General features: G+C 42.8%; 3 protein-coding genes across 3 annotated transcripts; 1 reads left to right on the top strand and 2 right to left on the bottom strand.

Moving 5' to 3' along the window:
- The first annotated feature begins 30 nt into the window (after window positions 1–30).
- phyhip (phytanoyl-CoA 2-hydroxylase interacting protein) lies at window positions 31–6,063 on the top strand. The gene is made up of 5 exons (XM_014012099.1): window positions 31–235; window positions 2,062–2,238; window positions 4,527–4,701; window positions 4,806–4,923; window positions 5,015–6,063. Exons 2-5 carry the CDS (start codon window positions 2,062–2,064, stop codon window positions 5,559–5,561), a joined length of 1,017 nt encoding a protein of 338 aa, XP_013867553.1. The 5' UTR covers window positions 31–235; the 3' UTR covers window positions 5,562–6,063.
- A 409-nt stretch (window positions 6,064–6,472) lies between these two features.
- Window positions 6,473–8,807, bottom strand: ppp1r3c2b (protein phosphatase 1 regulatory subunit 3C2, duplicate b). Its single transcript, XM_014012100.1, has 2 exons — window positions 7,607–8,807; window positions 6,473–7,451 (listed from the first exon to the last, which is right to left on the bottom strand). Exons 1-2 carry the CDS (start codon window positions 7,624–7,626, stop codon window positions 6,584–6,586), a joined length of 888 nt encoding a protein of 295 aa, XP_013867554.1. The 5' UTR covers window positions 7,627–8,807; the 3' UTR covers window positions 6,473–6,583.
- A 506-nt stretch (window positions 8,808–9,313) lies between these two features.
- gins4 (GINS complex subunit 4 (Sld5 homolog)) lies at window positions 9,314–11,789 on the bottom strand. The gene is made up of 8 exons (XM_014012098.1): window positions 11,540–11,789; window positions 11,365–11,451; window positions 10,957–11,070; window positions 10,783–10,880; window positions 10,607–10,695; window positions 10,427–10,517; window positions 10,219–10,323; window positions 9,314–9,970 (listed from the first exon to the last, which is right to left on the bottom strand). The coding sequence occupies exons 1-7, from the start codon at window positions 11,630–11,632 to the stop codon at window positions 10,227–10,229; spliced, it is 669 nt and encodes a 222-aa protein (XP_013867552.1). The 5' UTR covers window positions 11,633–11,789; the 3' UTR covers window positions 9,314–9,970; window positions 10,219–10,226.
- Window positions 11,790–11,888: the final 99 nt, after the last annotated feature.

The following is an 11,888-nucleotide window of genomic DNA, read 5'->3' as shown; positions in this document are numbered from 1 at the left end:
GGATGGCAGGGGGAGGTGGGGGTTAGTCTGTTTGTGTGATACGGAGAGAAACAGTCGGGGAGGAAGAGGGAAAGAGGAATCCAGTGTGTTTGCTTCACCTCCTGTGATCAGTTTTCCCTGAAGAGCCTCTTCCTGCAGCATCAGTGGAGACAAGGAGAAAGAAAAGGAGAAGAAGAAGAAAGTGCAGTTCAGAGCTGCTGCTGTATCCTTTTCCCATCAGACGAGCTTCAAACAAGTGAGGACTGCTCCTATATAACAATTGCTCATTGATGCTTCAGACCTCAGGATTATAAATCCCTGTGATTGTTACTGTATGTGAACTTTTTAATCTTCAGAACAATCCCATGGATTTAGCTCGCCATGTTGCATTTGTGCATCTCTCTATGGACGAGACAATCAGCTGATAACAACTGATTTTTGTGATATTAAATGAGTTTTACTGGCAGGTCGTTTTAATGATAACGTGTTTTTCCAACTTTGAGGATTCAGATCGGTTGTCCTTTGTGTTTCCATGCAGCTGCACTGAATGCTCACTGTATTGACATTATCCCATTAATGCTTAATTCAGTTCATCTCTAACAGCTGCCTGATTCACTTCACTGAGCAACAATCCTTCAGCTTTGAACACAAACTCATAAACACTTTTCCTTTTTCCATTTCCTCCAGACCTCAGAATGTATTTCACTGTATTTTCCACATGCTGCAGCGTATGTTTGTGCGCCGTGGGTTCTGGTGCAGGCGTGTTTGCATAAATTATGATTTGTGATGCCAGAAGAACTCATTATAATTATCAGTTAACACCAGCTGCCTTATTTGGAACAGCTGTCCATCATATCGTATTGGAGATAATTAGCTCCTTTTCTTCTTTCTCACTCGCTTTCTAAACGAGGGCAGTGGGATTGTGTGAATGATGCTGAGACCTGCGTCTGAACTGGGTTCAGTGCAGAGCCATAGTGCCCATGGGGGGGTGGGGAGGAGGTGGCTTTGAGATGGGGGGCTTTGATTACTCGTCCTGGGAGCATCTGCTCTTGCCCCAATTTCTGTCGCTGGGAAAAGACTTCATGCTTAGAAAAGGGGAGCATGCAGCTGGAAAAAAACAGCCTCAAAGAGACAACACATGATGAAGGAGCTCTCTCTTTCCTTCCTGCACAAACCCACCTCAACCCCCCCGTGTGAACGAGCTATATCACAAATTTCACAGTTCACGGGCTTTAATGAGCTGATGCAGGCTGTCCATCATCCTGACTGCAGAGCTCCTTAGCAGACCCAGCGGTCAGAAAACTGACTCCACTGTACACCGGGCATGTGTGGGATCACAAGCAACAAAATGAGTGTGCTATTCTTAGCCACATCTTTGAATCAATAGGAAAAGAGGCTTTTAAGTCGGGAGGGGGGAAAAGATGTGCTGCTTTGATGTCGAGGTGTAGAGATGCAGATGGGATTCAAATCAAGGTTTGACTCTCGTACATGTGCTGATGAAATAAACACAAACTGACCAGTGCACCTGACAGGGATCAGACATCACCTGCAGCTGCTAAACCTCCTTATTTCTACATTCACACAAAAGCAACTTGAATCGACCCATTCAGTTTTTTTCTGCTTACAGCATAAGAAAGAGGACAAAACGTTTAATAAGCTTGCTGTAGTTTGATTGCTGCTGACACGTGCAGAAGTGCCTGTTTGTGGCCACTTCCATGAGAATCCCAGGAGGAGCCAGGCAGCTGATGTACGGTTGCTTGGAGACTGCTGGAGGTGGATTATGAAATGCAGAAGGAAAAACAGAGACCACTCACTCAGCTGGGAGCGTACCGAGTTGTGTAATGACGGGAAGTGTCAGTTGAGGGCAAGGGAAGGGAGGTGGAGTGGAAAAACAGTTCAGAGAGTGAACCACAAACCCTGTAATGAGCAGCTAATTCAATTCTGTCTGGAGTGAGTTCATCACAAAGTTGTTTTTTTTTTTTTTGTGACCATCTTTCAGTAGGTTTGGCCCGTATCATGTACTGCCAGGCGCGTGTCCGTGTTTCAGCTCATATTCACTTATATCTCCACTTCTAATGGCAGATGACAGCGATGAACGCCCCTCTTTCCACACCGTGCAACATCAAGATCTGCGAGGTGACCTGCGACTCTTTCCGCATCATGTGGGACATGACCCCGGAGGATTCGGCCCGAGCCACGCACTACTTCATCGACCTGAGCCGCAAAGAGAACAGGGACCCCAACCGGTTCAAGCACAGGGTCTGAAACAAACATCTGCATTACCTCACCCTCTCCCTGCAGGGCATGTGCTATCCTCTGAGCCGCCTATTCCCAGATTTACACTCTTATTCACAACACAACTGGCAAAAACACATATATAAGTTGTATACCCTTTTTAGTAAAACCTAGTTTTATTAACACCTGCATTACAGTGGTTTGTGATAATCTGCACTGTTGGGAATTAAGAATAAATGCAGTGCAGTTGTTGCCCTTTCAGTCACTTTCAATCCAGTCGGAAAGGGAAACGTGTGCAGTCAACATCCTGGGGCTGGTGACTCAGTTTGGCATTGTTTCTTTTTAAAGTGGACAAAAGCTGACAAATTCAAATGCAGCACCAAACTGTTTGAAACCTACTGGAAGGGGAAGCTCACTAGCTCAGATCTTTAGAACAAGATTTCTGTGGAAAAGTTCTGAATAATAATTCAGAGGTGTCAAAAATATTCACATTCATTGCTCAAGTTGAAATATGGATACTAGAATTTAAAAATACTTCTGTGGAAGTTTGAAGTATCAACTTGAGTGTTTGACTCAAGGAAAAAGTACTGGTTTTAAAGCTACTTGAAGAATGAAAGTAAAAGTAATGTAAAGAAAAACAAAAACAAGCCTTTAAGGACAAAAGCTCCACCTCCCTAAAAATGTTTTCTAATGAAGATGTTGTGTATTAAAATGCTCATGTTGACAAAATTGGGATACCTGTTTTAGCTGCAGTTATATCTGCCACAGTCATCTTTATATTAAGCTACATACATCTGATGTGTCCTGGAGTGTTTGTGTCATGCAGGATAGATCACATCGAAACCAACAGGGTGTCAGAATGGTATAATTATACTTCTCATACAACCACAATTAAGTTACCTATCTGGGAGGTGTTAAACTAGATGGTTTTTTTAAATTTTGAAACAATGACAAGCTGGAATGAAATAGAAAAGAAACCCTTCTTACATTTTAAAAATATAAATAGTAGGAAGTACAAATGGTTGTGAGAAAATGCAATAAGTATAAATTAAAAGTGGTCTGAAAAATAATTGCTGCAGAAAATTATTGATAACCAAAATTTCTACTTAGGTTACAAAGTATTTGTACTTTTTTAAATTTCAAACCTCTGTAATAATTGTTTTACCTGTTTCACATCGCTCTTTGAATTACCTCAATTTGGAGAAATAAAGTTTAATTTGGACTAAATCAAAAGCTATGAGAGTGGCCAAAAGACAAGCAGATCACTGCTGTCCTAAAACAAGTCCAATCTAAAAAAAAAATTCATACGGTAGTTTGTGAAAAATGTGTTTTATTACTTTATCATATTAAAATATTTGCACTAAATATATTGTGGTTTACAAACACACAGCAGCAGCAGCAGCTAGCTGCTAAGGAAATATGAGAAAATATCGTATTTCTGCTAGAATAATAGCTTTATGCAAACTTGATAGTGGCATAGAAATAGTGGTGCTTTACATAAAATATAATTTAAAAATTTGTATGTAGAGCTGTCAAAAATTAAGGGAATCCACTTTCAACTTGACAAACTTTAACAAATCAATCCAGTCAGAATATAACTCTATTTCTCCAATATAAGGTTGTTTAAAAAAACTATCTACAGCAGGTAGGATATTTACTGTTCAAAACTTTTCCCTTGAGCCCTATTTCTGAAGAGAATTAGCAGCTGTACACTCTTTGCACATTTGCATAACTTGCGGTTTTTGGTTGAGTTTTCTTTTGTTAAATTTCCTGTTAAGCCTCTGGGTTTTTTTTAAACTAACACTTTATTCTTCAGAAGCAAAAATTAAAAGAAAAAAAAGGAAGTTAAACATTTTGACAAACTTATTTTTCTGTAAAAGGAAGTAACCAACACAAATTAAATCTAGTTTCAGCCCGAGTTTAAAACAAACAAAAAAAACAGTGTTTTAAATAAGCCATGACCAGCAAAGAACTGAGTAACATGTTTCTGAGTTGAGGTGATGTTCACTCTCAAATAAAGTGGCACAAAAACAAGAGATATGTTGTGAGTTTCTAATTAGCTATTCTTCTTGTAGGCCTTGACCAAAGCAGAGCTACTGATTTGATAAGATTTATCCTTGTTACAGGGTTAAATGTATAAAATAGTAAATGCAGCAACATTTTAAGAGGAAAACCATTGTTCTATGGAAGCATTTGTCACTTAAATGCTTCCATATTGTTCTGCCAGTTATACTTAATTATTTAAAAACACAGTCAGCCTGCTCCAACCCTGCGCCCCGGCTCTGACATGACCTCTTTGGTACTTCATTCAGGATGTGCCAACAAAGCTGGTGGCCAAGGCTGTGCCTCTCCCCATGGCGGTCAGAGGACACTGGTTCCTCAGCCCGCGGACCGAGTACTGTGTTTCTATTCAAACAGCTGTCAAGCAGCCGGATGGTGACTACCTGGTGTCAGAGTGGAGCCAGGTGGTGGAGTTCTGCACCGGAGGTGAGATCTAAAAGAATAAAATCATTAAACAAACTAAAAACAAAAAGTGGCAAACTGAGTCTTTACCAACATTTTAAATATGGTCTTATTGTTCAACTTTGCAGACTACGCTATGGAACACCTGCAGCAGCTCCTGGACAAGGCCAAAGGCTCTGCAGGGCGGCTACTGAAGTTCTCCGTGTTCTACCGCAACCAGCACCCGGAGTACTTTGACTTTGTCAGGTCAGTGCGAGTATTCCTTTCCTTTTATTCAGTTACAGCCACGCTCACAGGAGTTCACTGCAATGTCCCTTTGTTGCCCCCCTTAAATTAGGAGGGAATGTGGGGGCCTGATGCGTCCAGCTCTGAAAGACAACAGCGGGAGTCACGGCTCTCCGATCAACGGCAAACTGCACGGAGTCTTCTTCAGCTGCAACACAGAGTTTGATACGGGACTTCCTCCCAAAGACTCCCCCTACGGGCCCCTTCGGTTCCAGATCTCAGCCGGCCACCTGCTGAACCCCAACATCTGCCTGTATTTTGCAGACTTTTACTGCATGTACACGGCCTATCACTACGTGGTGCTGGTTCTGGCGCCGGTCGGTACGGAAGGGGACGCGTTCTGCCGCAGCCGCCTCCCGATGCTGGACTTGACCTCTAACCCCTTCCTGACCTACGCTGCCCCTCAGAGGCAGGGGGAGGAGCCTGTGTACTGCCACGCCAGCGACGTCATCCTGGAGGTGCTCTTCGCTGGGCCGGTTCATTTGGATCAGGGCGCCGTGCAGCAGATCAGCGGGCACCACCAGCTCATGAGTCTGACCACAGCTGACGCCAAGAAAGACCCAAGCTGCAAAGTGTGCAACATCAGCGTGGGGCGCTGAGGCGGCGTGGACACTAGGTTGGGCATTATTTAAATCACTGAGACGTACATATCTTGAGATCGGTCGAAGGTGCTTTCAACCCAGGAGCGTAGCACAGATCATCTGACTGAGCCTTGTGCTCACTTGATCAATCTTTCTTACGTATATTTTCAAAACCTTTTCATTCTGGGCTTTGTCGGGGGTCCCTCCCTGCAGTGAGCCCTGGGTAAACAATACTTCCCCCAACAAGTCCCACAAGCTTCCACCTTCCCTTTTGCCTGAATTAGAAAAGTGTGTTTTTTATTATACATCTACGTCAAAGAATGCACAACTTTAAAAAAGAAAACAGTGAAGCCAATACAAAACTGCTGTGTATATTCAAAAGAAAATGACCCATACTTGTTGAGATTTTGGTGCTCCCTTTGATCTTTTATTGTTCTTTTTATGATCCTGTGACTTTGCTCTGTTTCACTGATATTTGACTTTGAAAAGAGCACGATGAATATGGATATTATACCTTTAATATGTCTGTTTTCAAATTGCCAAATCTCTCAGATCTTAACTCTGCTTGGCTGCATCCATGCCAAACACTTTGCTGTGTTAAAATGCATCTCCAGAGTAATTATGACACGATTTCAATCACAGCTGAAGTGATAAGAGCCATTTGAGGTGATCAAATTAGGTGAAAGGTGGCAGCTCGGATCAGTTTCCTGCAGCAACTGTGACGTCCGGCCCGGCTAAGATTAGCCTCTTTCCTCCTCTAGGGCCACTGCTGGAGCCTGCCCAGTGATCTCTGACCTATGCTAGCACTGCCCACAGCGAATGGGATCCCCCTCCCTGTTGCACAACTCATAGTAACTCATAAATTTCAGACTGTTCAAAATGTAGGACGCATCACTAGAAAGTGGAGTGGAGTAAAAGATTAGACTGTAAACAGAAGACAACAGGGTTTATTTAAACAAAGCACAGCCAAGAGAAAAACAGTCAAAATCAATCCCAACCTAAATGCACGTTACAAACAGTAACCATTCATTGGTTGTAAGTCATGCCTTTTCACTTTGATTTTCCCCGTGGCAAAGGTGTGAGCTCACACACACTACGATGCTGTAATTCTGTCCGTTGTTATTATCCCAGAATGGCTCGCTCTGCCCAGCTGGCAAATACATTAAGCAGAACTCTATCTTCCTCTTGGCATCGAGGATTTTGGGAATGGCTATTTCAAATTCAAAGATGTCTGTCTGAGGCCCCCCGAAGCGTTTCTGCAGGTACGTGCAGGGAAAGTCTCTGAAGCTTTGCCACGAGTCAAAGGTGATGCGCACACGCACTTCCTTGCGGAAGTGGACGTTCCTGACCCGGACGGTACCCTGGAGGGCCTGCTCGGTGACAACGCAGTTCTCCAGGGTCACCATGCTCTCTGCCAGTTTGGCGCGAAAGGCCTGGAAATCCAAAGAGGGCTGCGGGAAGCCCAGTTTCAGCCGGGTCCCTGGGCAGCAGGTGCTGACGGTGCAGCTGTAGCCGTCCCCCGTCATGCTTCCCAAACCCTCCTGCAGCGACGGCAGCGGGCCGAGGTCGGACTCATCCTCTGCCTCGGAAAACACTCGCACAGCTGCCAGGGAGAATCCCAGCGAGTCCGCAAACACCACACGCTTGTTCTGGAGGAGGATCGGTGCGTCGCCATCATTGTCGCTGTGCAGATCATCAAAGAAAGATGAGAGAGGGTGGTTCGGGTGGCTGGTGACGTCGACGGCCGGCTGCTCTGAAACCGGAGAACGGATGCAAGGCCTCAGGGGCTTCAGAATGGGGACCCACACATGAGGACACAGATGTCTACGCTGGTTCAAGCACAACCTGACGGCAATCTCCACGAGTCCGGCTGTCTGGGCCATCGACCCCAGGCCAACCGACAGGACACTTGTGATGAAAACAAAGAGTGATTTTAAAAGACTGCTGCCTTGGAAGTGTGGCTCAATTGGCTGAGATTATGCTTCTCGGTACTTTTAAAAAATATATCTCAAGATCAGCAAGATAAATGACCCCACAGCTGCAGAACCGTGCATTTCACTTACATTGGACTGGACATCTCCATGCTGATAGTCCTGATAGGAATACGATCCTCGGCGTTTGTCTGGAATTTGCAGAGAAACTACCCAGGAATACCACAGATGTGTTCATAAAATTGGCTTATTAGTCTTGATGTGAAATTCATGCATAAAATTTAACCTTTTCATAAAAATTGAAACTGTTTAAAGATGCAGATTGTCACCTACTAAGTCCAATCAGCATTGACTGTAACAGGTTTGATACAGTCAATCCTTCTACCCACAGGAAAAACCTTGTTTATACCAGCTCAGCATGTTTTAGCTCCGCCCCCGTCAATCTCCTGACCAATCAGCCGAGAGGTTTATTATTTGTCTTCCCATATTTAAATCTGCTTGATCTTCCCACTGAAGCCACATTCTTTAGTTGTAACTTGTGATTTTTCTTATAAAGGTCTTTATTTAAAAAACATCCTGGTTTGAGTAAAATCCTGTTTTGTGTGTTGATGTAGTGGAGGGGGCATGTAAGGCTAAGCTTCTTTCCTATGTAATTTGACTCTGCTTTGTGGAAAATGTCCCAGCCATCCCAGAGCTCTATTCTCAGACCTGTCAGTATACACCAATCCCACCGAGGCCCTGAGGCTGGATCGGAGCCTCGGCTCGGCTGGCCTTGTCCAAAAGCATGTGTGATGCTGAGGAAGGCTGGGTTACGAACAAGTCCCAGCAGGCAACAGTCGCATTACACACGTCCTCCACGTACTTCTCAGGCTTACCGGGATGCATATGGACACAAAATTAAAGTCCACTTTAATAAAGGCATCTGCCACAGAGATAAAGGACAAGTCTGGTTATTTCTGAAGAGATGTTTTGCAACGTAGTTGGAATATATAATGTACCACTAGAGAAATTTCATTGAAACTGGATTGACTCCAATAGTAAATGTCAAGGTTTTAGGTAAAGTTATGTGTTGAGTTTAATGTGTTGTATTTGGAACATTGCTCAGCTACTACCACGCTAAATCTTAAATCTATATTTGTTAAATTGACTTGAGTTATAGACATTTTTATTTAGACCCCCGCACACGAAGTGTAAGCAGGAATCATATTGTTTTCGTACGGTTTCTTTTCTTTTTTTTTTTTCAGTGATTTTTGGTCAACCGTGGCACAAAAACGCCTGCACTGGTCAACATGAAATTTGGCAGGTCTGTAGATGAGTCTGACCTACACTGCTCCAGCCAACGGTTTTATGATAGACCCCATATTTGAGGAGGGGGCTCCAAACAAAGAGGGGGTGTCTGGACATGAAAAAATGCTTGTAACTCAGAAACTGTTCAACATAGAAGCTTCAGATTTCTTTTGTTGTTTAGCTCTGATGAGGGGCTATCCATCAGGCCTAACAATCAGTGCCCCCCCCCCCCCCAAAAAAAAAGACCCCCACCCAAACCACTACGATTTTGGAATGCACATAGTAGCATGACATTTTATTATGAATAAAGACATCTGAGTTCTGGTGCATTTGTGCGTGCGGGGGTCATTATGTCTCCGCTTTGCGGTATTTAGTTTTTGCTAAGATCACTTTATGGTGGCCATCGTGAACCAGTTTAAGTCAACCAAATGACTGCTTTCTGAAACTAGTTATTTGCTTTGTTTTATTTTTCTCAAAAATCCTATTTGACATTGTAAGATCCAAAAGAGTAGGTTAAATGCAATAGATAATGAGATAAACAGCACGCTGACATCAAATCTGTTCAGATAAGCCCACTGGCCTTTCTGCTTTTTATTAGTTCCAATTACTGAGCAATTTGTGTTGGGGCAAACAATAAGCACTGATTGCACCCTCTGAAGTGCTTACATAACAACGTTGCAACAATTATAGCTCACGGAAGATGATGTTTGTCCCATAAATTCTTCCAAACTACAACTACACATTCAGTATTTACATGAATAACAGTCTTCAACACAAACGCACACACATGGACATGTGCAACCTAAAAGGACAGGAGCACTGATGCCAAGTGAACCGATAACAAATCTCCTGCAAGTCATTTGGTTATTGAGTCGTGGATGATTTGATACGATGACAAAAGGAGAGAATGTGATAAATTACTACATAATATTGTTTCACAAACATAAAAAAATAAACATCACACACAGAAACACTGTCTAAAAATAGCACCAGTACAAAAGCTGGTTCAATCCTGATCTTCACTTCTGAAGCCCCAGATGTTTATGTCACACAAGTTAGTGTCTTTTCCAGGTGACAGTGAGGAAGCAGTTTGTGTTTCCTGGTGTAATTTCTGTGATAAATCAGTTCTTTCTTTATTACAGCACAGGTGGAAATCAGGCACTCAGGTTTATGATCTCCTGCAGCAAAAAAAATAGCCCACAAACAACCCTGCAACATAAAAAATGACTGAGTTAGTTACATTTAATTCCACATTGTAATTAAAACAACACATCTGGTAGATTGCAAACAATAAATACAAACTTTACTGTGTTGCTAAGAGATCCAAGAGTTTGGAGCTAAAAATAAATCCAGATTTAACTGCAAACCTTCTGCAACATCTGCAGACGTGATTTAGCAGCTGTCGGTTCAAGGGAGGTCATTACCGAGTTAATGAGAATTACAACATCGCCGCTTACCTCCAAGTTCAAATTAACTGCACGGCTCCGCTGGAAACGAGCGGCGCTATGGTGCGATAACGCATCAAGTGCTGGGAGCCCTCCTCGAGATCCACAACATACTCTCTAACACAAGAGAGACAGCATATTTTTAAATCAATATGAAGATAAATAACACTGCCACCTTCTGGATGCTGAATGAATAACTTGCTCACAGAGAACCAATTACCTTTGATCGTCCGTTTCAGGTTCGACAAAAATATTTTCTTGCCTCTCCTTCACTCGCAGAAAAACAAAGGAGTCCAAGCAGGGCTCAGGCACTGGGATTTAATTATTATAAAGGTCAATCAGCAAATGTCACCATCACTTTGACTCATAACAAGAAGACAGTATAAAAAGAGATCTTTACCTGCTTTCAGCATATCTACAGTCTGTAGGTTGGCCGGCATGCGTTTCAACGCTACAGTCTTTAGGTAGCTTTCTGTGTTGGCGTAGTACCTGTGCGCAGAAATGAGCATAATTTTGTTTATTTGTTTTTTAAACCACAAACATATTCTTACTAAAGCATCGATCTTCTATACTCACTCTTTGGCAAAGGCAAACTCCTCAGGAGACAGCAGAGACGGCTGTCCATCGGCTCGAGACTTTTCTTTTTCCAGGACGTGAGGGAAAAACTTTTCAATCTAGACATAGATGATTTAAAGATGAGGCTTATCTACGCACAAAAAGAGGCCGTGCAGTGCTTCAAGCCTTACGGACCTTCTGCAGACGAGAACGCAGGTAGCTGCTGAGGACAAAACGAATCCTGTCTACTTCCATGCGATGAACACTGGCCATAGCATCGCCCGCTTTTACTCGCTGCAAGTTGGATTCCTGTTCGAGGAGAACAGCACAACTTTATAAGACATACTAAAATATACGCAATTAAGGTTTGAAATATTTTTTTAATTATATATGTCTCACTAAAATCTATATAATCTAAAAAATATGATGCACTTATTGAAATAAAATATTTATAAACCTAGAATCAAAAGTTGTTACTTGCATATTGCAATGAAGAGATCCTTATAAAACGGATATATGATCTGATAAAGCATTTAAACAGAAGATGTGAAGATGTCTTGTTATTCTTTGTAAGTGACGTGTGATGAGCTGCAGGTAGTTCACCATGTGAGTCAGCTGCTCCATCACACACTCCACCATCTCCGACCTGTTCTCCAGCAGCTCCGGGGAGAACTTCTCATTCAGCCAAGCCTAAGAGCCAAACACAAACACGACTGTAGACATATTTACAGCAGGGTGTTTCCACTGAAAGCAGAGCAAATACGGTAAGGTCGCTCACTTCTTCCAGTTTAGAGATCAGCTTCGCCGGAGTCAAGACGTCGTCCTCCGCCTCCTCCTGGTTGATGCCGTCTTCTGACAAACAGTCCGACATAGTTTCGATTTATGAACTAAAACAACCTTTTTGTAGGTTTATAAAAACAACAGACAAACGAAATATGATTAAATGTTTTCGGAAAACAGGAAACAATTCCTCAGAAGCTTCGTTTGCCAGATGTCCTCTTATTTATTCGCGCCACTTGAAGTCTCGCGAGAGTTAGTGAATGTCCTCATTGGACCGTATACCGGAACAGTTCATTTGAGCACTCCCCAAATCACGTGACTACGGCAAACAACAACAACAACAACAA

Source organism: Austrofundulus limnaeus, unplaced genomic scaffold, assembly GCF_001266775.1.
Source record: "Austrofundulus limnaeus strain Quisiro unplaced genomic scaffold, Austrofundulus_limnaeus-1.0 Scaffold88, whole genome shotgun sequence".
In the NCBI taxonomy this organism is placed as follows: Eukaryota; Metazoa; Chordata; class Actinopteri; order Cyprinodontiformes; family Rivulidae; genus Austrofundulus; species Austrofundulus limnaeus.
This window is presented reverse-complemented; position numbering and strand designations above follow the sequence as displayed.